General features: G+C 48.2%; 2 protein-coding genes across 2 annotated transcripts in view; one reads left to right on the plus strand and one right to left on the minus strand.

Annotated features, from left to right (window-relative positions):
* LOC135913748 (guanine nucleotide exchange factor DBS-like) overlaps nucleotides 1-26127 on the plus strand; it is a 286399-nt gene that overhangs the window by 219984 nt on the left and 40288 nt on the right. The window contains exons 3-11 of the mRNA XM_065446389.2: nucleotides 3061-3141; nucleotides 6628-6742; nucleotides 8336-8426; nucleotides 9078-9191; nucleotides 16279-16395; nucleotides 19991-20524; nucleotides 21563-21754; nucleotides 24341-24547; nucleotides 25073-25270. Of these exons, the coding sequence (XP_065302461.1) occupies nucleotides 3061-3141; nucleotides 6628-6742; nucleotides 8336-8426; nucleotides 9078-9191; nucleotides 16279-16395; nucleotides 19991-20524; nucleotides 21563-21754; nucleotides 24341-24547; nucleotides 25073-25270 (1649 nt within the window). The remainder of the gene's footprint in view (nucleotides 1-3060; nucleotides 3142-6627; nucleotides 6743-8335; nucleotides 8427-9077; nucleotides 9192-16278; nucleotides 16396-19990; nucleotides 20525-21562; nucleotides 21755-24340; nucleotides 24548-25072; nucleotides 25271-26127) is intronic.
* On the minus strand, nucleotides 10166-14920 carry LOC135914588 (endothelin-converting enzyme 1-like). Its single transcript, XM_065447514.1, has 2 exons — nucleotides 14680-14920; nucleotides 10166-12311 (listed from the first exon to the last, which is right to left on the minus strand). The coding sequence occupies exons 1-2, from the start codon at nucleotides 14862-14864 to the stop codon at nucleotides 10268-10270; spliced, it is 2229 nt and encodes a 742-aa protein (XP_065303586.1). The 5' UTR covers nucleotides 14865-14920; the 3' UTR covers nucleotides 10166-10267.

Here is a 26127-nt window from a genome sequence, read left to right on the forward strand (position 1 = left end):
AATTGCATCGCTCCACCTAGTCTTCTGCCGTACTGGATTGCGCTTCCATTCTCTTGGCACCCATTCTGCAACCCTAATGATCCACCGGTTATCTAACCTACCCATTACGTGACCTGCCCAGATCCACTTTTTTCTATTAATGTCAATTAGAATATCGGCTATTCCCGTTTGCTCTCTGATCCACACCGCTCTCTTTCTGTCTTTTAGCGTTATGCCTATCATTCTTCGTTCCATCGCTCCTTGCGTGGTTCTTAACTTGTTCTCAAACTTCTCTCTCAATCTCCATGTTTCTGCTCCATGTGTTAGCACCGATAAATTGCACAGACAGTACACCTTCATTTTGAATAATAATGGTAAGCTTCCCGTCAGGAGGAGCTTTATTATATCGATGTAAATTAATTTTGACTAACGGATAAATTTATGATAAGCCTAACATAAATTTAAGATAAGAAGAAGGGAAACGAAAGTGCAAGAAAATGCAACTTGCCGCCATGGTCGTGCGGGGCGCTGGCTAAGACTCCCAATTGCGAGTTTAATACACGGATACAAAGATTAAGGCAAGTAGGCTCAGCGTTAGCTCAATTAGTGCAACAACGCGCGCGTTATGCGATAGATATCAGTTTAGCGCCCGTCGGCAAGTGGTATTTTCTTCTGCTTTCGTTTCCCCTTTCTTTATGTAAAAATGTGAACCCGATATCAAAGTTGACCTTCATTTATTTATTGAGTACGCGATGTGCTCGAGGACACGGTTTTGAATCCGCCATAGACATCAGAATTCTCATTACATCTGTCCAGGCGCGTAACTTCGTCTTCGCCAACTTCCTTGTCACCTATCTAGCACACTTGTTCCGTGGTGTCAGCTTGCAGTCTTAGACAGGAGATGAATCCATACGCTGTGCTAGCCGCCTTTCAGGCAAGCAGCGACTCCGTGATCGCCAACTTCTTGAATGTCGCCAAATACTTTCTTTTTTTTTGGGGGGGGGGGGGTGAGACACCAGTTTGCGGCCAATTATCGCCTGAGACAGAGAGAAAGAAGCGCCGTTAATGGTCAGGCGCCGTTCAGGCGGTCCAGTTTTTCCCAGCACTTGGAGGCCACGATGAGAGAGAACCCTGAAAGGCCAATTATGGCCACTGTCGAGTAGCTTCAAGTGGAAGTCAACAGCCAAGCTTTCTGTGCCCGGCATCATTACGTGCCACTCCTAAGTAATGGGTTTGCTTGCTCCCATGATGCTTTGCGCGACCCAAGCGGCTGTCCGTGGACGACTGCGGCCACGTAGTCCTCAGTGTGGCATCCCTAGTTCCCAGCATAAGCCTGCTACGCGCCATCTATGGGCAACATCACTGGGTGGGATACCAACAAGCAGCAGCCACACAGTATGTTAAAAACTCGCTAAAAGCTGTTATTGTGGAAGCACTTCCCAACATTAACGAGCGCTGCGGGATCTGAGCATGAAGCCGTTATCCAAGTCGAATTCAGACGATTACTGAAGCTGAGGTTGATTTCATTCAGCAGCCTTGAAAACAGCGGCAAAAAAAAAAGAAAAAAAATCGATGAAGTCTGTTTCTTGACTGAAATATTGTTGCTAGTTTTGAAGTCGTCATTATCTCCTTGTCGTCAAGTCGTCATTATCTCATTATCTCCAGCTGGTGATCTTGGTGCTGGTGCGGAACAAATACAAACGAGGAAAGTGTGCAAAGTTAAAACGATCGGCATCTCTCTCTAGTTCTTCTTTATCGTCTTCCAAATCGTTTATTTCTTGGGAGGCGGTGCTCGACATACAGACGCTCCTCCAACCTGCAGCAGACGAGAAAAAAAAAAAAAAGCTTCTGTCTCATGGCGCAAGTGCCTTTTCTCAAGTTCATTCCATTGAATCTACTAGAGCACTCATAGTTGAAATGACGCCATACAGGGGTGCCTAATTGATAAGACCAAATTGTTTCCCACAAGAATTGCTACAGGAAAACCCGGCGATATAGTTCTGCGGAAGCTGCGAACGTGGCGGTTGAAAGAGCATGATAGGTAGTACGTGGATTTCTCTAAACTTCGTCCGCGTGGCTTCAAGTGGCTTTGTTACTTCGCAAGTTTATCAATATCAACGAAATATTGCATTGCGTTGCAAGTAATTCACCATTATTGTCCGCGTGCGCAGAAATCTAGCGCCGTCAGGCGTTTAGAGTAATATGATTTCTTCGAAATTGGTGAAGATGAAAGCCCATATAAACAGCGCCCCAAGAACGTTTGAAGTCGCGAGCACGAACAATAAACACATGTTAGCGAATAGACAAAGTGCATGTTGTAGCTATCATTCCCGTGGTGATCGAATGATCGCAGCGCCGCTGCTTGCTCCCTGTGGTAACTTTTTAGGAAACTCTCTGGGTGGGAGCATGACCTCCGAGATCGGGGAGGTGATCTCGGAAGCCATGGTGGGAATCAGCGAGGTGTGTGCCGCGGCGCTGTAGCGTGCAGACGTCTGCGTAGTCGACTGCTGCACGCGTTGCCTTGAGCGCGTGACCCGTGTGACCCCTATTGGTGTCGAGGTCCTTCTCAGAGGCTGCGGCTCTTTTTCCCCTGCGAGCAGGTTCGTCTCCTTTGTTCGGAATCGCGGGCTCCGTCGCGTCTCTGATTGACATGTCCTTCGTGGTGGCGCCGTTCTACGTCACGGCGGCAAACCGGACGACTTTCTGCTGGACCGCTCGAACTGAGCTTGTTTTCGTTCTCGCTTAAACTAAGCGCAAGACGAGCGCGCGACGTCGGTGTCGGTATGCGGGTCTGCCAGTAACGGGCATGCTTTTACGCATGCGCGGATAGGCGAACCGCAACCCATCCCCCATCCTCTTTGACAAGCGCGCACCACTGCCTGCTGTAGATGAGCAGCGCAGGTCGCATTCCCGTGGGGTTGTCAACCTGTAAGTCTGGCGTTAAGGCACGCGGACGTGCATTGCTTTCAAATTTTTCTCGTTCGCGCGGAAACTGTTCGCTCGCCTGGCAGACGGGTAGTTGTCGTTCTTGCGTAAACTTTCGCTTGCTGACGTACTTCTGTTTGACTCTTTCCGTTGCAGATGACACGATGGAAGGTGGGGCTGTCCTGACGGTGCGGGATGTGGCGGACGTCCTCAAAGGGAAGCACGTGATCCTGACAGGTGAGCTCTGGAATGTGCTGTGCCGCCGCGCAGGCCAGCTTGGAATTATTCTGTTAGGTCACTTGCCTGGCGTCAAATGAAACGGCTACTGTGAGAATTTCCGCGTGCACGCCATTGTTCGTGACGCCATTATTCCTTCGCTCCCTTTTTGCGCGTGTTCCCATGTAACGCCCACTAAACACCGCCATTTGCACTACGCTGCCACTTGCACATTCGATCGCGAGTAAAACTGACCTGGCCCGATCGTAGAAAATCTGTAGGTTTATCTTTGTAGCCCCCTCACGACGTTTACAGATAGTGCATATGCGCTGATCATAGCCTTATTACCTGCCACTTTTCTCGGTGAAAACTCTACGTAATTATATTAATAAAGATTTCTTTTTTATGCGACAGACTTCGTACCGACAGACATGAGAAATATATCGATGGGTAATCAACGAATTTCTTTTAGATAACTGTTTCATTACTTACCTAAGTGTACATGCTGCAATTGCGATATTCCAACCGGTTCGTCTGAAAGCATGTCCGCCTAATAAGAATTCCCAGACTGTCCTCTAGTTTCTGTCACGCATTGTGTAAGGAGGGCTTTCCACAAAACTGAGATCTCCAATTCATATCGCTGTTCTTTCTTCTCTTTTTTTGTGGAAGAACGTTAGAAAAAACTAGTTAATATGAGGATTAGTAACAAGTGGACATGTATACAGTAGTGACGCTCTACACTTTCTAGAATTGCAACATGTACTCCAAGTAAAGAGAAATTGGGGAAACATAGCTCACTAACAAAAGACCCTTTTATCGCAATACTCGGCATTATAACGGCATTAAAGAGTGACGATAAATTAATTTCGAGCAGTAAGATATTCTCCGAAAACGGTATTGTGATTCATTTGGGGGAAAGTGTAGCCACTCAACTCGCCGCGGTATAGATTAGCGGCTGCGGCATTTTGGATGCCGAGCTCGAGGAGGTGGGCTCGCTCCTGGCCATGTTTCGCTGAGAGTGAAACGCCAACACGCTCGTGTATGTTTAATTTAGGTGCTTCCATTGGGCGTCATGTGCTTGTCACAAGGAGGCTGCGTGTGCTTCGGTCCGTCGTGCCCTAACATTTTCCCTTTCTCCTAGAATAAAACCCATTTGTCGCGCGAAAGCAGTTTGGTCGCATATTTTCGGCTCCCCCTCCGCCACCTCCTCTCCTCTCTGTGCATCCGTTTAGTGAAAATTGTATAACTCTTGCTCAGTGCTCATCTGCACAAAACGGTTTGAGCCCCCGGTAACGAGATTGGTCTTAGCACTACGGATCCCATGGCTCCCTGGAGCGCGTTCATAAAGAAAGGAAAAAAGAAAAGAAAAGGAAGCGCGCAAGCTGTATCCGAGCGTAAACGCTTTACGTGACTGGCCTGACGAAGGCCGCGTAATAAGGATGTGCCTTGCGCCGATGGTTCTGGCAGCTAGAATCGACCCGCGCCTGTAGCAAGCACGGTGACTTAGCGCTCGTCATTTCGTTAGTCCCGGAAGAAGCAAAAAATGGGGAAAGAAAATAGGGAAAGCCCGGAAGGGACCTCGTTAAGACGACGTACCAACTTTGTCGTCGATATTTTCGTGCATAATGTCGTTTGACGTCATATTCGAATTATATACAGTATGTTTGATGCTAACGGTACGGCTTGCATGGGAAGAAGTATTAGAGCCAGCCAGATATTTGCGCAGAAGATTTTGGGGAGAAGAAAAGTTCGCGATTCCTTCCTTTTCACTCTGGCCCTTCGTATATCATTTCTCAGGCAAAATAAAAGAAAGGAACGATGGAGGAAACAGCGAAAGTTAAATTCAATGCAGTTTCCCCGTAAAGTGAATCCTCTTGCTTGTTCTCTGAGCAAATGATTAAGAATCTAACGTCACTGGCCAATCCCGGCTACGGCGGCCGCATTTCGATGAGGGTGAATTGAGAAAACACCTGTGTACTTAGATTCAGGTACACGTTAAACAACCCCAGGTGGTCCAAATTTCCGGAGTAACCCACTACGGCGTGCCTCATAATCAGATCGTGGTTTTGGCACGTAAAACCCAATAATTTAGTTAGTTAGTCACAGCCCGATAAACTAACTCATCTTCAGTAACCCGCGTTGATATCCTCTTAATGTCACATTAAAAAACGATATGGTTTATCTTTATATCCGACGTCGTTTGAAAAGCTCGCGTCTTGAAACACGGCGTGACCGGTTCATTTAATTAGTAAACTTTGAGGTGTTAACGTTGTTTGCCACGAACTCTTCGTTGGCCTCCTGAATGACAAGCACGCAAGCTTTGTACAAAGTTGCATGTTTTGTTTGGCGCACTTCTGTGTTGATATCCCTGACTGTTTAAAGTTTATAGTGTGGCTTCATCACGCTCGATTTCCGCAAAAATAGTGCTACCGAAATGCAGTTATGCTATCTTGCATGGGCCATTAATTTCGTCCCGCGTTGCGGCCGCGTAACGTCAAAAATGTGTGACGTCACGTCGAGATTATGTGGGAACTTCAGGGACGACGTCGCCACCTGTTTCAAAGCGTTCGCTTTTCATAGATCGCTGCCCAGATTCGCGCCGTAGGCGTCGCACCAGAGATCTTGGCAGCGGCCAGAAGGTGTTTCCATTGGTGGGCGCTTTCATGTTCAAAAGTTTGAAAACTGTTAGTTTCTTACACCACTAAAAGAGATACACTTGTAGTAGAACATTCTGCGTCGAAGCATTAATTACTTAGGCGCGTGCTGCGGAAATATGTTGACAAAAGCCGCATAGGTACCTTGATGGTGTTCGAAGGATATGGCTTGTGCTCACATCGCCCGTCCCTTCAGAAACGTAGTCCCGTATAGAGATGTAGTAAACGAAGCCTCTGGCAATCCGTGATGCGGATGCGCACCAGTTTGTCAATGACTTCCAAAACAGCGTGCGTTCGGTTAAGCGCTCTTGCGTTCCCCTCTATTCAATTGTTTTCTCATCACCCTCCACACACGATCCGTCCATCCCGTTGACAACGTAGGTGCATGAAACGCTGGTCCAACGACTGACGATGCTTGTAAAGGGAAATAATTGGAATTGAATTGTTAGCGTTTTCCCGGCCTTGGTTCATAAACCTGATTATTGAACTCGCGCTTCGCGATTGAAATGAATTGCAAGGAATGACGCTTTCTTCTAAAGTGCCCTCTACTGCATGACTTTCTTCTCAAGCCGCGAAAGAAATCCCGCTAAATAAGTGTGATAGTAAGTCGCTTTGGTATGCGGGCGGCACCGGTCTCGCTCGCTCGCTCGCTCGTTGAATGCGTTGTCAGGCGTTTCCTGCCGCCCGACGCAAAACCGTCGCGACGTTGCAGCAGTCGGGCATGAGCGCTGGGCGCTCGCCGTCAGAACCAACTGCGTGCTTTCAGCGCCTTCCCCGTGGGCGAGTGTGTGTCACCGGCAAAAACGTCGTCGTCACTCGTCCTCCGCCTCACCGTGTCTTTTTCTCCTCGCAGGGGGCCGAACATGCGAGGGATACCCGGTGCTGACGTTTCCGGACAGCGGTGCCTTTTGCAGCCTCTCCGATGAGGACTACAGGAGGCTGATGCAGTATCTGACAAGTGTTCCTTTGTAAGTTGCTTGTCTGCCCGATTCGGGAGGCAATTTGGGAGCCTCACTACACACCGTGCATCGCTTTCCTTAGCGTCTCTCTCTCTCTCTTTGCCTTGTTGCGTCTCTCACGTTTGCATGCGTTCGCGAGGACGGGCACTTCGCGTCGTCTCTCTCCCTCTGCCCTTTCCCACTTTTCTCCGTCCCTTCTAACAGCGTTCATCGTTGCTGAACCTAGCCTAGATATTACGGCAACCGATCGCAATGGGGTTCCGACTGACCGGCGTTAACGCGCTGGCTAATCGCAACGACTGTAGCAAACTATGCCATTATGCGATTGACTGATAGCCAAGACAGTGGCCATTGACGAGACATCGACACTCCGGGACGGTTTCGTTGACTCGGCTCCCGATTGGCTGAAGCAACGAACCCGGTAGCTTGCGCAGCACTGCACCCATGTAGCGAGGGGGAGACTAACTCCTCCTGCGCACCGCCTGTGCCCCACGTCTCGTACACCGCGCCGCAGTGGCCGCAGTGCTCGCGTCCTCCTTTCCCTCCGCGCTCCGAGAGAGCGTGTAAGCGCGATCACGCGCCGGTGCTCGGCGCGACGAAGCGCGCAAAGTGACGCGCAGCCCACGCCGACATGCGCCGAGCTCGTTTCTGAGCTGCTATGCTCGAACCAGGGGCGGGGGCTGCCTCTTCGGTTGCCGACGCCCTCGTCCTCCGCGTTTTGTTCCTTGCCTGCTCACTTTTTTTTTTACTGTCCCCTGGCTGGCGCTGATATCTTGATCCCTCTTCCCCCCCCCTCCCTTCTCTCTCTTCCCTCCTTTGTATCTGTTTATGCAAGCGCGAACATGAGCCGCTGCCAAGGGCTGTCTGCCTGTCGCTGCTTGCACTTTTTTTTTGCTTCGCCCGTTGCCATGGTTTTAATTAATACTGCGACAGAGTTGCGCTTCGAAGAAGTTGCACCGAAGCGGATCATGGAAGCTGAGCCGAGGCTAAGTTGTCCTCCAGTGCGTACAATGCTGAATTTTCACCCGAAGTGTAGTATCGAAGGTGCCAACTACCGCGAACGCGTGAATGCGCGCACATGGGGGTTCCCAGAATTTTTAAATCGGCGAGTACGAGTAGCCTGAGATTTCGAAAGTACTGTTACAGCACCACAAAGCTTTCCTGGACAACACTAGTCTTGTGGAACAACGTGGCATGGAATGTTGAGCCTCCACGGCCACTCAAATACAAGTTTTATTGGTTCCCATCTTATTGCTCAATGGCGTACTTTCGCTTCTGCTCGCGTGAACGTGTGCCAGTGTTTCTAAGTTCATCCAATATTTTTTTTCTGACTTGTCAATTATGTCGAACAGTGAAAAAAAAATAAATGGTCTCGATCAATCCTCTCAGTGTCCACGCAGCGGGAGATTATTACATTATTTTTTATTCGTGCATGAATGGATGCGCACATCTGCTCTCTGGCAAACCACACATGTAATCAAGTGTTGTTTGCGATATTGTGTTCGAAACGGTCCGACTGGTGGTGTGACAGCGGCGTTTGCAAATCGAGCAAAGCTCGTAAAAGTAAGCCACACGGTGTTTCTTTTTTGTACTGTCTTGCAGACCACAAGACGCTGAGTTAGGTTTTGTACTGGTTGTGGATAGGAGGAAGGACAAATGGAACTCTGTCAAGACTGTATTGCTCAAGATCTCAGTAAGTATTACAGAACATCTATTCCATGGTTCATTGCCAAACTCATTGCATTTTCTATGCCATAGCATCCAAGTGCTTTTAATTTTTGTTGAAGAGATCATTCATTCATTCATTCATTCATTCATTCATTCATTCATTCATTCATTCATTCATTCATTCATTCATTCATTCATTCATTCATTGATACTGTCGATCCCATCAGGGATCAGATTTTCGATGTATACGTAATGCGAAAACTAATTTATGCCTGCAGGCGCCTGTTAGTTTTTTTGCTGTAGAAGTGGCATAGACACTTCTATATGTTAGACATGCATTGATCGTAGGCGTACCTTAAATGACCTCCGCAAGTAAGAAACAACGTAAAAATATACTGTTTGAGTGAACGTCAGCCTTCACTGACCTTTGTGGGTAACTAGGACAAAACGGAAGTTTCGCTATATAAAGTACTCCACTGTCTCAGAATCTTAGCTAGCAACAGGACCCTAATTAAGAATAAAGATTACTGAAGCAAGTAAATAACAAAAATGGTACGTTGTTAATAGGAAAGTGAAAGAAACAGACCATCTCTAAGCAAACACATTTGAGCATCATAGAGATACGAGTGCAGTTCCTTTCATGTGGTAATAACTTTGTATTTTCTGGTGATTTCAGGGGTATTTCCCAGGCGTAATACAAGTAGTCTTTGTTCTCAAGCCTGTGGGATTCTTACAAAAAGCGCTGTCAGAAGTCAGCAACAAATTATTCAAAGAAGAGTTCAAGTTTAGGGTGAGTGGTTGGCCTTTCTTAGCTTTTTTTCTGCTCACAAGGCTGCGAAATACTTATAAACTTGAACATGCTTGGCCGATGCTACGATGTTAGAACCATTTAGCTCGCATCTGAGGAGGTAAATCGTGGAGTGATTTGTTCACATGCATTTTAAGTGCAGCCAGCGAAACGCACCGCAGCACATTGAACAGGGCAATATAGAAAAATGGCTGTGGCTTAGGTAAGGTTAAGCCCAGGATGCGAAGCATACTAGCCTTTATTTTAGTTGTTGAACCACTGTTTAGCCTGGTGAACTGCTGTTGCTTGGCTATATTTGGTTCGGCTAGACGAAGAAACAACTCATGCATTACTGCTTCGCCTTCAAGAGTGGAACGCGACAGCGTTCCCGTCGACCCGCCAAGGGGTGTAAGACAATGGGCTACAGGGCAGTGACTACGCGCCCCGCATTGGACGCGGTGAGCGTCGAGCAAAGCAGCGTTCGGCGCGGCAACGAAATGTGCGCCTGAGCAAGAGACGCACGCCTTAGAAACAGCTCGTTTCTAAGGCAACACCGCATTCACTAGAGGCGCTTTTGTACCGCTTTGAAGCATCGTACTCGTGGCTCAGTGGTAGCGTCTCCGTCCCACACTCCGGAGACCCTGGTTCGATTCCCACCCAGCCCGTCTTGCAAGAGTTGAGCCAAAGCCACTTCTCCTCTGTCGTGACGTCACGGTGTCACGTGGTTTCAAGGCGACACCGCCGCGCCTGAGGAGCTGGGTTGAGCTCTCGTAATATGCTTCGCATAAAAAAACACGACCCTGTGTAAAGCTTCAGTTTGGAAGTCGTACCTCTAGGGTACAGCGAGGCGAGAGATTTGTGTATCAACATTTTCATTCTTAGAGCTATTGCTGACTTTCCGAGCACGTTAAGGCAGTGGAACGTTTCAAATTATTACTCAAGACGCCTTCGCTATGCAACAAAGGAACTACTGGGAAGCCGTCAACATTAACAACCTTTAATATTTAATATATCATTTCGCGTCATTCCACGGGATCACATGCTGCATGTCCTCGGCTGACGTACCGCAATGACTCTGTTTAGACGCGCTTAATGGCTAAAGCGCTAAAGCCGATGTCGCTACAAGTCCGTCTGGGGTGCATAGGAGCGCCACGTGGGCAGGAAAAGGCGTGTGCGAAGCGAACGTTGTCTTTCAAGGGGAGATTGCACTTCGCCTCGCTGTGCTCTTCCCCACACAGCAGTAGGCAGCCCACGACGAAGAAGAGCTGCGCCTCCGAGAGCGACTGTACGGTTGCGAGAACGCTACCGTTGCCCGCCACGAGGTCGCGCAGGACCGGCCACAGGACGCCGGAGGAAAGTACGGACACTAGCACGTCGTCCCTAGCGGCGTCCGAGAGGTCCGAGTCCTGCTGCTCGCGGGCCACGATGCAGCTCCACAGGCGCTCCGCGCTGTCTCTGAGCCCGCGGCACGCTCTGTTCGGGGACAGCAACTCTCGAAAGACCTTCCCGGCGACGCGAGATCCTAGGCCGGCCAGCTTGACGGCGAGCGGCGCGTCGAGCGCGTACCAGGGTACGTCGAGGTACGCTGGCTCGATCGGAGGCTCGCCGGCTCGCACGTCTTCGCCGAGCGCGAGTTCACCGGCAGGAAGGAGGTAGCGCAGCGTATCGGGCACTGCGTCCACCGCTTCTATCCAGTTGACAAGTGGGTCGCCAGTCATGTCCGGAAATGATGCGTAAGCCTGCGCGGTGTAATTTGTTTCGTACTTTGCGAGCGCACTTGTGAATCTGTCTCCGCGGCTGTCGTGTTCGAGGCATTCGCCGAAGAATAGCCAGCCGGTCGTCACGGTGTCGTCTATGGAATGCGATATACGTGCGACGAGCGAGGTAACGTCGTCGACGAGCGATTCGGAACAGATGTCCCGGGCAATGTCCGACTGAAAGGCGTAGTGCATAATCCTGTCGGTCTGATGGAAGCAGAGGTTTCGGTGCTTGATCTGCACATCCGGAGACGCGTAGTAACTCGACACGATCTTCCGGTTGGTGAAAGGAAAAAGCGCTTGCACGCACAGCCAACCGAACAGGTCCATCGTTTGCGCGTCTCCGAACCTTCTGTGGTGCGAGAAGACGGCCCAGAAGTAGTCTCTGTTCTCGATCGTTACGGGCACGGAGACATTGCTGGCTATTCTCCAGTACTTGTAAAACGTCGCTCGCCAGCGCTGTTTTGACGTGCCTTTGGCCCAGTGATGAATATCCGAGGTGGTCGCGGTGGCGCTTTTCGCGTTCACCTGAGCCGCGTTTAATGACGAGACGAGGCGGTTCTCCTGATCGGCGAGAACCGCGAAGCGCCCGTCCACGTCAACGCGGCCCGTGGTGGAAAACGCTACGTACAGGGTCCGGAAAAACTTCTTGGCGCTCGCCGCTCTCATTTCTCGCTTGAGCCTCGCCGCGACCAGAAACGTCGGCATCGCGCGGGAAATTAGGATAGTCTCGGACGTGGCGTCTCCACGAAGCGACAGACGCAGCAGGATCGGCACTCGTGCGACCAGAGACATGTAGAACATCGCGTCCAGGAAGTCGAAATTGGTCCCGTTGTCCGGCCACGTGATGCCGCCGTTCAGAAGCAACCGCTTGACGTCGTCGAGGTGGTCTTCGTGACCGGAGACGACGTCGTCGCAGGCGGTGAAGTAGCGGGCCGCCTTCTCCTCGGCCGTCTGTTGGAGCTCGGGAAGCGGGGCGCTCCTGGATCGCTGCGCCACGTTCTCGATGAAAGCCTCGCGCGCGTACTCGGCCACGGTGAGCGGCCGAGCCCGGTGATCCCAACCGCCGCACACGTACTCGTGGAAGTCTACGCACGGCTGGGCGCTAGCGTTCGCGGCTTGCGAGATGAGTGCGGCCAGCCTGCTGCAGGCTGCGCTGGTGCAGACTCGGGGCGATGCTGGCTTCCTGCCGCGCTGTCGCAGCGCCTCCGTACGACTGGAGTGAGCGACATCGAATAGCGCGGCCGTGACCAGCACTGTCAGAAGAGGCGCAGCGACCAGCTCCGATTTGGGCGCTCGTAGCATCGCGGTCGACCCTTCGTGGTTCGCCTCGTGTTCCCTCTGTTTCGCAGGGCGCTCGATAGTTCTGGAGGAAAGCGAAAGCAGCAGGCCCATTTTCACAAGTTAAACAAACTCAGGTGAGAGACTGCGTCGTTCCGCGAGTCGAAAAGCCTTAGTTGTATACGACGATATCATCGGCGTAAACACATGAAATAAATTAAGAGCTCAATCATAATAATAATAATAAAAAATCACGCGGACTACTTTAATTTATTCGACATAATGAAAAAACTCGCACAAAAACACGTCTAGTCAGAAATAAATTGCAGCAAGTTAAAGCTGGCGTGAGAACACTCGTGGATTTCCGTATTGACCGGCGTTCTTGCAACTTGAGCGGTTCGAATTTTTAAACGAGTTTTTCAACACTACAGCATTGTGACAGAAAGGTAGCACAGATATTACGCATCGCGCGGAGTTGTGAAGTGATCACACGTGTGGAGTGCTTTTAGCTTTTTTTTTCTATTCGTACTTTCGTTCCCTCTGATTGCAAACATTACAGCATTACATGAGGAACAGTGGGGCGACATACTGCATGATGCGGGTAAGTGAGGCGTGAGAAGTGAGTAGGTAAGTGAGAAGTGCAGCGTATTCCATTCGCTTCGAATGTGTCCAAAGTGCGTGTCACCAGCAAACGCAATAATCGCGAGAAAAGCCAAAATACAACAGAAGACAAAAGAGAATAATCCTCAGCTGATCTGTCAGGCATCTTAAAAAGGAGACCAGGTTTATTGATCACTGTTTACTAGAAACAATATAAAATAAATGCAGGGACAGTTGACCATCCCAACCGGATCAGGCCGGGACTCTAGACTTCTAATCAAAAGTCGGGACTGTCTCGCTGGTGTAAGGATGGGTGTGAACTCAATGTTCACTAGGCGGGTGTATTCGTTTCGCATCCTAGATTTTCATGTTAACTTACAGCTTTTTTAACGCGACAGCGTTAAGGAGCTCGTGTCGCAGAAAAGCCGGTGTCGTCGGCGTCAGCGGCGTTTGCCGTGAGCGATAAGTCCCAGAAGGCACTTCATAAATGAAAAAACATCATGCAAGATGGGCTGGTGGGAATCGAAACAGGGTCTCTGGAGTGTGAGACGGAGACGCTACCACTCAGCCACGAGTTCATTCGTTCAAAGCGGGACAAAACCGCCTCTAGTGAATGCGGTGTTGCCTTAGAAACATGCCGTAGAAAGTTATACAGCGGTGTATATCAGTAATTATGACCATGTAACTTACAGAAGTCGCAGTTTCACGAGTAGCGAAGTACGTTTCCGCTACATTTCTTCTGCTCTCTGCGCACACACAGAGCCATCTTGCGGCAAACACAGAAGACCCCCTCCTCGCAATGTACGGCGCTGCCCCGACACGTGACTCGCCACTCGCCCCATGATCGCGTTCGCCTTCATGACGCGTCGCGGCCCGGATATCGGTGCCGATCGCGACGTTTGGCTGGCGTAGATCGTTTGAGTAGGCGGTGCGAACGGGGTGCGATAACGCTATCGCGTTCCACTCTTGAAGGCGAAGCTTAAGCGCCCTCCAAATTTTTTGTCCATGCTGACGGAACAGCTTGTATATATTTCGTAATATCTTTTTAAAAAGCTCACGGAAATGGTAAGCCACTCACATACGGTTCCATGTGAACCCGACTTTTATGTGGGATGAATATTCACGTAATTGCTTCCAAGATAATTATGAAAGGAAGTAAAGACACGATATCTGACTAGGCGCCAATGGATCACGAAGAATATATACCGCTCAGCGTTTCGTCAAATTTATGTGATGTTCTACACGCTCTTTTTTTTTCTTGCGAAAGCAATACTGCTCGAGTTTTCCGCTCTTGGCCGTCGTTCCGGAGAATCCACCATTGACCTTTAGCGTGACCTATGTGTGACGTCATGCCAGCTGTGGAAAAGCTGCCCCCCAACTCGGCTCGCCGCAGTTGTCCCAGCGAATCCTCCATGGTATGTCGGATGATGTGTATAAGGTGAAGCTGCAACGATGTGCTGCAGCTAAGAAGCGGCGGCGTGCGGAAGAAACAGATGAAGAGCGGGAACAACGTTTAGCTAAACGGCGTGCATATTATGCAGCCAGGCGAGTGCGTTCAACATCTCTTGATCTGGGTGCATCTACAAGTATCATGCATGCTCTCAATGCTGACGCGACTTTGGCGACACCTGATCGTTCGACAGCAAGCCTTATGGATGCTTTAAATGGCGACGAGACTGCATCTACGCGTTCGATGAGCAGTGTGGAACTCTACAACCTGGACAGAAGATTGCTTTCGCAATCCACTAGGCTTAGCCAAGCTAAGCCTCTGCCCAATTTTTTTGTCTGCAATATATATAACCTGTATGCTACGCGCTGCTAGAAGCCTGGGTAATTCAGACAGATGAACTCACCGTCCACAGCGGCTGCCGGCCTTCCCATGCAGCACATGCATCCACGAAAGCTGCTTGCCCTTCGAGCTTTGCACAAATAAGGACAACGTTGCTTGCTTGCTTGCTTGCTCCCTACACCATGGCACATACCCACTACCACTACTGTCATAGAAGCCGGCGGTTAAACGCAGGCGAGGAGGGAACATTTAAGCAAAGTATAAGGCAAGTTACAGAGGGAATTGTACAACGTTGTTCGCTGGACTGTTGCTGTCATCCTCGGACATGGTGACGCATACCCGCTGCGGGGGGGGGGGGGGGGGGGTGGAGGGTGTGGAGGTATCGGCCAGGTAAATGACGTTAACGAAATTGTGAGGGGGGTCATTATTGAAATCTGGTGTACGTAGTTAAAAAGGTATGAGAATAATTCCGGCAGAACCAGTCTCATGATTGATATCAATGTGTATGCGATTAGCATTGGATTAATGTAGCGACACACCGTGGTTCCACCGCCTAAGCGCGAGTGTACGAGGCGTGTATGCGGGCTCCTGTCTCGAGCATTTCTCTGGACACGCTGCGCCATCTAGCGGTGCCGCCCTGAAGTTCGTGCGTGGCACGTGTCTAAATATATATCCAGACAAGATTGTCGTACGAGCTGCGGTTCGCTCTAAGCCATAACAGTGTTCCATTTTTTTTCTTCTTCAGGCTGAGCATCAAAATTTACTGTGTTTAACTCTCATATCGCGAAAGTCGCGCCCCGCTAATTTTTTTCGCCAATAGTACTTGCATATTTGCATGTGACCTCATACATACAAACAACGAAAGCACTAGCGGATTAACAAATGGCGTTATTTCGGAGCATAAGTCTATACTGATAGTACTGAAGCATTCAATCTGTATGATAAATGCAGTTAGAGGTATTAAGACAACAGTAACGCTTGCGAACGAAATTGATTTGTGTCGACGCAAAGTATAGTGAACGTATTTTTTAATGCTGTAGTTTTAAACGTTTTGCGTAGATTACTTCACATAGATAACCTTAAGCTGCATACGACTCGTCCGTTAAAAATGACGAGTTGAAGTATGTACTGGTGTCACCGTATGTCGACGGGGACGGAAAGCGCATACTGGATGGTTAGGCTTTTTCTGACAGAAAAGGGCAGAGGAGCCGTGATTTTAGAAGTATAATGTATGTGTTTTAACTCCTTTCGACGATTGCGTTATGTTGTTTCAGTGTGGTGATCAGTGTTAGATTTGTCCTGTTGCAGTGTTCTACTTTAGTCTTTAGATTTGTCCTGTTGCTCTACCTTTCCTCTTTCCTTTCTCCTCCCCTCCTTCCTATCTTCCATTTCTTTGTTGCTGTCACCTCCCTTCAGTAGAGTAGGCAGGCGTTGCGCCCCTTCCGGTGGCAGTTTCCAGCCGGCTCCTCGCTTTTCCTTTCCTGGTAACTGTGTATATGTGTATATGTGTTCAAAACAAATAATAATACTCTGTAGAACGTGTATAAATGTGTGGTTATTAGCAGACGTCTGGGAATGAAAAAATAACGCGAATTTATCAACGTGGCTTACAGTGCTCGTGAGTCGAATGTATCTCGCTTTTTTTTTTAAATTTCTCTTGCAGTTAGTGATGTGCAATAACTTAGAAGAACTGCACGAGTACATTGATCCAGGCCAGTTGACGGAAGATCTCGGTGGACTGATACCCTACGACCACGAGCGGTGGATGGAGCAACGAATGGTGCGTGCTTCTTTGTTTGAAAAAAAAAAAGTCCTTATTACTTGTAAGTATCAGAGCGTTTCTTTCTTGTACGAAGGAAAAATCAGAACTTAATCAGTCTAAGTCGAGACAGCTGTTTCTGTCAGATGTGCGCACAATGCAAAAGGTCAGAATAATGAGTATTGCGCGTGCAAATGGTAACCGCCGGTAAAAACACCTTCCACGTTTAAGGGGGCCCTGAACCTGTCCTTTATCGAAGTCGAGAAATGTATATGGATTTAAAATATGCTATTTCAGAAATACTTTGCCTCAAAAAGTAAACGGCAAAAAAAACCCCATAAACGGCAGAAAACTCATTTTTGTTTAAAATAGGGGCCACTCTGTGGTTGACGTTCTCCAAACGTTTGAAGTAGCTAAGATAATAATGTGCTAGGCGAATAATTGCTGATTATTTGTCTTCCATGTTTCATGCTTTATACACAGCGTGTAGTTCTGAAAGAACTTGCAGCATGAATGATACACCGTATAGTGTTTTTTGTTTGCTGCCATGAAAATGCAGCACCAACAGGAGAGCTTAACAGTTTGCGGGACAACGGTTATTTACAAATTCCTTAGCGAAGTAACATTCTTTTCGTGTGCATTCCTTGAAACACGTCAATACAAAATGCACTACGCAGCTGCCATTCCGTTGACTACGATAGTATTCAGTCTGGCCACAAGAGAACGTCCCTAGCATGTTGGTAATAGGAACAAGTGAGACGTTGAGATGCACGCGTTGGCAGCAATGCAGTTTGTCTTCATTTGCTAAATGACAAATGTTCAGCGCATATAAATTGCTGATGAAGCGTATAACACTCCATGTGTTAGACGAAACACGCCTAGTTGAAACAGATGACGCAGTATTTGTGCCCCTGTACCAGGGGGCGTAGTTGGAAAAGGATGGTTATAGCTACACGCCAATAGCCTTGCAAAGGCACGAAGTGAGTGTAGCTGCATCTGACAGCTATCTTTCAACGTGTCTGATGCTGGTTGCATTAATTATGTAAAAGCGGTGGAAGTTGACTATGCGAATTGAGAGTGCCAGGCCTTTAGATATGCTAAGCTCTCGCGCCAGTGAACAAGACTCACAAATTGAAGGTCAGACGCCCTGCAATTTTTGTCTTTGGCTTCTGCACGTAGGGAACTATCCGTGCGGCTCACCCGGCGCTTGCAGGTGCTTCCAAAAGTCGGCGAATGTTACGTGCATCCGCGCCACTAAGAAACTTCGGAAAGAGACGAAACTGCATACCCCCCCCCCTTCCTTTTTTTGGGGGGGGGGGAAGGAAGGTTTCCTTGCGGGAATACTAAATTACTAAATACTAAGGTGCTGTGCCGGTTTTACGCGAGCCCGGAATTGACATGAAACCGTATTGAACTAGTTGAAAAAGTGCAGGACGAATCAAATATGAGACTTATATGCATTGCCGCTTTGCGTCTGCACCGAGCTCTGAGCAGTTAAAAAAAATCGGGGCTCGCATTACCGTGGGTGTTTCATTATAGGCGCGCTGTTAATGTCAATTATAGCATGGGCAGCCGTAGCGAACTATGCGCCTTGCGCAGTAGCTGCTTCACAGAGATACGAGGATGGGCGTTTTGTACTCCGTAGGATGTCTCGAACTACGACGTACTCTGATCCCTTGTTGTTTTTTTGTGTGGGCTAGATTTCTTCACGCCTTCTTTGGATACGACCATCACATTGTTTATCTTTGTAGACGTGATAATTCGTCCTTCTATATGCGCCGCACTTTTGCAAGAAGCAGTGCACAGTGTGCGTGCATGCCGAAGCCGATATATGCTCACGTATAATCGGCAGCGTGGCGGGGTCGGAATCACTAATAAAATTTTTAGTCCTACTGTCATTCTGCGCTTTGTGGTAGCGCCGTTGGTTTGAGTTTCTTTGTAATGTTGTGTCGTTTAGATTGTGCAGAAGTCTTACAGACAGATGCTGTTTATATGCTTGTAGCTTGTGTGGAATATGTGTGTTATATGTACATTGTTAAATGTATATCCCCATGAGATGCCTTGTACACTGTGTTGCATATTGCCTACATTATTTGTCAAAATTAACTCGGGAGCGATTAGTCAAAATATGCATCCTAGTTATAAAGCCCGGTTCATGTGTAGCTGTTCAGTTCCACAAGTACAATTCAACATTCAGGATGCTGCAGCAACATAAAAATGTACTACATGTAGTTTTGTCTTCACCTCTGCGTTTTGGGATGAAATGCAGTTTTTACCGTAGCAAACATTAGGAAACGGTTACTTTTTCCATCTACATGGAGATGCAGTTCTTCGCATCTAACAGTGGTATCTAAATGCCTTTCGCGTTCGTAGCGTACCAGCAGACAATAAAACCAACTTGTAAAACGATTATATCTAATAGCTGTATTCGGGTGTCGGGAGGTTCGGCTATATGTACAAGGAAGGAAGGAAAAAGTGGAGAAGGAAAGGCACGGAGGTTAACCAGTTTAGCTTAAGCGGTTTGCTACCCTACACATGGGAGCGGGATGGGGGGATGAAAGATGGGAGGAAAGAGAGAGAGTACAAGAATACGTATCAGGGTTACGTATATAAGAGTGTATTGGAGTATCTGTGCAGGACACTTGATGAGACAGGTATAGCTCTGTAGATACGTTTTATCTTGGACCTTAGGGACAAGGAGTTGGCGCGGCGCTGCATGTGTGCACCAGCACCTCCTTTCTATATTTCAATATTTATTTTAAAAATGCAGCAGATCCCGCGCATTCTGCGAACTGAAGTTACCCAAAGCAGTCTGATATTCAGCATCGTTTGAGATTTTCACAAAGCGTTGGCAGCTGGATCAACTTGTTTTTGTAAGGCGAACAACAATGTGTCTGAAGCAAGCATGTGTGGGACGACAGCACCATGATGATGGTGACGCCAATCATGCGAAGCCAGCGGCATTATTTCTACTCTGGCCATTTGACGCGAGCGTGCGACATGCCTATTCTTGGGCTCAATATACTACTGGAAGGGTGTAAGTAGTATGTGTTATACAATCGTAAGTAGGTGTGGCAATGTCGCGTGGTGTATGGGAAAATTACGATGGCATCCGTGCGCACTCCTGCGATGAGACGTTAAACCTGTTCAACCTGGGACCATCATGAAAGTCGCGCACCGTTGCACAGTTCCTACGTATAGCGTTAGCCGCTGCGAGGGAAGTACTGGGGAACGTGGCTCATTCCCGGAGATGGTGCAGTCCAACACAGCGTCTCAAAGCGGGTGCTGTCACGAGGAAAGAGCACGGGAAACAGGCACGTCACACACGCGCCCGCTATCTCAAAGAGCTAGTCGGTTTCGTCGTGAAAGTAGTATACATGCGATCGTGGCCTATAGTGATGAAAAAGCATTGGGCTGCTGTTCTCGAAGGCAGATGTTCCATTCTACTGTCGGTCATGCACTTCTTATTACAGAAGTCTGAAGTGTGGCGAGACGGAAAGCACCCGCCTACTGGCCAACCTACCGCGAAGCGCCTGAAATGAGGCAAATAATGTTTCGCATTAAAACTCGCTCGACCTTAATGCACGAGAAGTAAATTGCGAAATTTCCTCTGCAGGCGGTGGAGATGTTCACCGGCAGCCTGAAGGAGGTGACCGAGTGCGTGCGTGAGGCGACGCAGCGGCTCCGCGACACCGAACTGCCCAATGACGTGGGCTCCACGGTGGAGCTTCTGCGCGCCCAGGGAGGCCAGTACCAGGAGCTGAAGGAGGACCTGCTGAACGCGTCGCAGCACGGCCATCAGCTGCTGCGCTGCGTGCGGCCGCCGTCGCCGGCGCCCGCCGACCGGGCGCTCGGAGCGCCGGGGTCCTCGTCTGCGACCACCCAGAGGCTCGTCAACGTGTGCGCCGTCGAGCGGCTGCTGCAGCAGCTGCACAGCGCCGAGCACGGCTTCGACGCCTTCTGGAGCGCGCACCAGAAACGCCTGAACGAGTGCCTCGAGCTGCGCAAGTTCGAGCAGGAGTTCCGCGAGCTGCAGACCAACATGGCGGCCAACGCGCGGGAGCTGGCCGACATGGAGGCCGTCGGCGACTCGGTCGCCCAGGTCGACTCACTGCTGCACGAGATGGACGAGTTCCGAGCGCTCGCCGAGGTTCGACACATTCCTGTTGCGCGTCTTTGCGGGCAACTGAGGGGTTTGATGACTAGACGCGCTGCTTCGTGGCGTAGCAAAGGACAGGAAAGTAACAGGGTAAGACAGATAATAACTTGTTACACCTCCTTGGCTGTTCTTTGGTACACTACGAGACACCACGTCTAACCATGGTGCTTCGTCAACATGCCTCTGTCGCAGAATTTCTTCGGGTTTCGTACTGTTCGGCTGCCTACAGGAAAGCGCTGTATTCCTACTAGCGCCAGTTACATTATCTATAGCCAGATCTTAAAGAGAGAGGGTCGGGCACAGGCATTTGCTTTTGGATGAGGGCATCAACTTCTCACAACAATGTTCAACAAAAAGAAAATGTTCTCATTGACACAGCAATCGTTTTGCAGAGTACTATGCAAGATAAACAGCACAAGATTGGTCGGCGGACACTTGCGGTAGTTTCTTTAGATTGTGTAAACTAAGCAGATACTTACTCTTCGAGTGACTGCAAATTGTTGGTACCCTGAGGGTGTAGACCGTGTAACCCAGCTTACATTGGTTGGATTTACTGTACTTTAACCATAAATACAACGTGGCTGTTACGACAAAATGAGTGGGGGTGACTCGTGTGTTAAGGGTATCAATTCTGATTATAAATACCCGCGTGAGGCGCGTATAAGGCCATCTGCAATGTAAAAAAAAGCGCATCGTTAGTGAAGGAGAATGCAGGCTATTGGCGCGACGTCTACTGATCGTGAATTCGGAAGGTGAGACTTTGCAGCAATGGTAGGCAGGGTGCACATTTGCCGTGAAGCACACAACTGTGTAATAGGTACGTTACCTCCGAGAAAGACAACTGTTCCTTGCACAACACTGCAATGGGGTTATAAAATGTAACATTATAAAAAAGCTTCTGATAGTTTTGACTGCTACAAACACAAGACATACAAGCATCAAAACGAATACCTTAGTCCGGACCAAGCCGATTGTACAACTGGATGCGTCTTTAAGCACTGATAGTTACTCGTAACCCGTGGGGTGCAGGAGGACCTTGAGAAAGCAGAGCAGTTGAGGCAGACTGGCCGCGAGCTCATCATGGCTGGCCACTACGCCATCGATTCAATCGAGCCCAAGTGCGTCGAGCTGGAGCGCATGTGCGCAGACTTCCAAGAGAAGCTTCGGCAGCGTATGGACGTATTGCAACGCTACCGAGACCTTCAGGAACGCATAGACAAGGTACGTTTTGGTGTGAGTTTCTGCAGTCGTGAGTACCATAGCGACAACTTATGACACCATATATCGTCTTGCCCACTGTGAAGAGTAAACTGTTTGCGCTATGATTTGCACTAGTTATTTAACCTGAACGGGCCTCACCGTTTGCATATCGACTAAAGATATAAGAGCGGCTGATGTTTACCTGGTGCGGCTGTAATGCGATAGCATTGAGAGAGTCTATTATTATGGTATCCTACTATCGACGTCCGCAGGACTTCTTCGACCTCACTGTCATCCGTGAGTTATGACATTCTGATATTTTATTGCTGTGTACGAGGCTGTCATTTTTCCTTTATAGTCAACCGAAACACAGCAACACAATGACCACTTATACGGCAGAAGCCCTTTCGCTGTAGATTTGCCTTACACTTCTGTATGCAACGGAAATTACGTCATCGTCTGACAAGACGGCACCTCGCCCGCATCGGGCCGGACTGGTAGCCGTTTCAAACCCGTTTGCACCCTTCACGGAAGTGTAATGGCGTTGTACTGTAGACTTTGGCTGTGCTTTATTTCATCTAGGCAGCAAAGTTCGGACATTATCTCGACGCTATCTTTTGCGATTGGTTCTCTATATGGATGCTTATGGTTACACACATTCAGCTCGCGATGCGACTTCAACAGAACGGTGCCTCGATCAGTCGCCGCTACGGAAAAAGAAAATATTGAAGCGCATTTTGCGCGGTGAGGGATGGCGCCACTTTTTCGTTGCAGAGAAATCGCTATCTTTTGAGCCGACACGAACTTGTCATTGCCTTGGATTTACGTATATTGAGGCAGCATACGCCAGCATATATGCTACCTCGCTCGTGCATGCACGCTCGGATGTGTCTAATTGGTTTTACAGCAGAAGCAGTTTTTCTCGAGGTCTTCCGCAGACATCCGTATATTACGGAAACTAAGTCATCGCCCGACATGGCTCAACACAGTACAGCGCACATGTATAGGGTCGGCGTATACGTATAGTCATATATCTTGTCACTACAGATGCGCCAACCACCGGCTCTGTTTTCTACAGAATCAAGCAACGAAACAACAAACACGACCTAAATATCCTCACTGCCAATATGCGTCGTCAATCGTGTAATTCCTTTAATAAACGGAAGTAGTTTCTTTGGATATTTTTCCAGTCTTAGGGCGACTACCTTTCTTTCACTCTTTCCCTATTTACGTACTCAGACTTCATCCACAAAACGTCACTTGCTCTCGCGCACCCGAATTGCGGGGCGCGTTCCTCACCGAATGCAAACTAAGCTCCTTGAGAAGCACGTGTTGTCGCGCGAGAACTGTATGTCGTCTGAAGCTTTAGATGCTGTGGTGGTTGGGAGCACTGTGTGGCTGTTCTCCGACGTCTGGTATGATGGTTCCAGTCCGCATTTGTCTCCAAACTTTGCTGCGCACCTCTTGTCGAGAATTGCCGAAATGTACGTCTCCTCCACGAAGAATGCGCATTTCAATGCCATATAATTGCAAACCTATTATTTTGCACTACTTTCGCTTTTCATATGGCACTCAGCCTTATGCCGCTTCTGCTGTAACGTAGTTTGGTTCAGAAGTCAAACAGTCCTAAAATTTTTTGTTTCTCCTTAACATGATATATATGCAACAGCTATCGCTATCTATAACTCAACATACTCTGACGATGTCTGTGGCTAATAAACGAAACAGGCGTGCGATTTACGTGTCCGAACAACATCTATCTCTTTATTGCAACCACCTTCACAGTGCGAAGTGCGGTGGTAAAGCGCTGTATGAATCCAGCTTGCGCCGCACGCTCACGAAATCGCTGCCGCGCCTCCTCTTACGTGCCTCCCTTCGCCTCATCACTCTGTTGTTTCTCCTTGCCCGTTCCGTCAGCTCCTTCACATAGGAGGTATGTCACTACATTGCCAAAGGCCAAGGCTCAATTTGTATAACACTGCCACAATAAAACCTTTGCGAGTACGCGTATGACTTGCCCTGGTGTCCGGGATAGACCCACCCACGCTTTTAAGTACACTGCCTTTGGCTGCCTTTGGAATCGAGCCAAACTACTAACATGGGTAGGATGGCTATAGCGAAGCTTTGACCTGTGTATTACTGTCACATTATACCTACTGCAGTACGTGCGATGTCACTGTTCTTTCACGCTGATTACAGTACTTACACTAAATATTCAGTTGCTCCTAGATCAACTTTTTTCTTTGGAAGTGAAACACTTTAGACGTGCAAGAGGCCACATTTAGTGACTCGAGACATGCAAGACAGGGCAATAAATTAGGTGGCACGAGCTACACACTTGCTAACTTTTTATTGGTGGGAAAATATGCAAGTTCTGCAATTAGACATCAGGTTGTTCACTGCGGGAATAAACTTTTGTTCTAAAAATGTGTGAGCCTGAATGGAATATGCAAATCAGTGAAAGCTTTCTAAGAATCCAGCGAATTTGTGCAAGCCACGTTGACAAATGTTTAGGCCGGACTTAGCATAAAGAAACAAATTCAGAAATGTGCTTCAGAACTCCGCACACATGCTGCCGGTACCTAACAACTCTGACCGTACATGCAGGCAAATAAATGGTGCAGTCAAGGTGTGGAGCTTCTGGCTACATTGGATATTGAGCGCTGCTCGTCACCAGAGTTTGCTCGCGCAGCTCTTCAAGACTTGGACACATTCCTCAACAGCTCTAGTGAGTTCAAGCTGGGCGATCCACGCGAGTTTCACCGCTTCTTCAAGGACTTCATCAACAGTGAATCGAAGCCACTCCTCCAGCAGGTCTGTACACTCCCTATGCAGCACTGCTCATGCTCCTAAACAGCATGTCGGCTTGCACATGGCTGTTGCGTTTCAGTTTTACTGGCGTCAGACAGCCGTAAATAAAACATTAAGAGATCATGAATTCATAATCATACCAAAGAACTAAATCATTTCAGGGTGCAAGCTTACTAAACTTCTTCTGTTTATGCACAATATTTTATCTGCTTTGTCAGCTAGTTAAGATAGTGTTAAACGGATCACTTCACACTGACATTAGTAATCAGGACCTAGTACCGCTTCTTGTGCCAGCAGCTTTCCATGCTATAATACTGGTTGTGTGGCGCCTTTTAAGTACAGTGCTGAGAGGTTTGAGGCAACAATCAAAGGTCCTATTTATAAGAGAACGATGCTACCGGTTTTATTCTTATCATTTTGCATGACTGACACTCGAGCCAGCAAGTAAACAATACGTAGTGCTGACTTTATTTCTACATCTTTTTAAAACCAAATCCTATTGCCTTTCACTTCATGCAAACCTTCCAGGTTTTAAAAAGGGTGGATGACGTTAAGCTGATGTGCGAGAACAAGCAGGCGAGTCTTCGCAAGCTGGTTGCCCGACAAGTCCGGCCTGTCCAAGCTGTTGCCCCAGAGCCCTCTGCAGTTCAAGATTCCCTGGCTTACGATGCTGAAGCACGCCTCTATCCTTCCAAAAAGGCAGCTCCCAAGGTGCTTCGTTCTCACTAGACGCGACTGGCCTTGACGTCTTTGTTTGTTGCCTTCTTGTGATCTTTGTTACCCTGGGTTCTGTACAAATAGCTCAGCAGATTTTTACCACCAAGTTTGCTGTCAACTGGCTATTACTAAGTCACTTGTGTGTGTATGTATGACACGAAGGTACAAAGTGTGCAATGGGGAAGTGTGCAAAGTTTTCGAGCATTCTGGTTTTGTGTCTGATGTCCAGATGGCTGGCAATGCTTGAAAAGAAAAATACTCTCATGAATTCATACATGCATTGGCAAGAACACAAACATTGCATGGGAACGTAAGAATTGTATGTCCCACGTAACACTATCTACTGGCCAGTGTAACACCAATACCGCTAATGCAAACGCTGTTTTCCAGAAAAAGAATGTTTGCAAACTTCTTTTAGGGGCCTCTAATAAGTGGCATTTTAGTCTTTTTCATGCTGCCATGACAGTAAAATGAGAGCCTTAACTTTGTGATTACAGAACCATAACAATAGGGAAAAGATCATTGATGCAATGTCTTAGAATGTTCTTGCTTCATTTAAGAATGACCGCGTTATCATAGGATAGCTTTCACTTCTTTGCTTAAGTATTATAACCCAAGCAGTAGCCTGAACGGAGCGATTTTCAGTTGCTTCAAATTAGTGGCGCTTATTGTTCTGCAAGGGCAGGTTGAATTGCAGGCTATGTGAGGCATTGTGAAATGCCATATCACATTTTTTTCTAAGCGCTGTTTTTCCCTATCAGTATGTTACAAGAAACCTGCATTTTATGTTCTCTACTTCGTTCTGAGTAAAAACACACGTAAAATGGCAGCCTTGGATCCTTTATTCTGTCACAATATTCGCTGCT

Source organism: Dermacentor albipictus, chromosome 1 (assembly GCF_038994185.2).
Source record: "Dermacentor albipictus isolate Rhodes 1998 colony chromosome 1, USDA_Dalb.pri_finalv2, whole genome shotgun sequence".
In the NCBI taxonomy this organism is placed as follows: Eukaryota; Metazoa; Arthropoda; class Arachnida; order Ixodida; family Ixodidae; genus Dermacentor; species Dermacentor albipictus.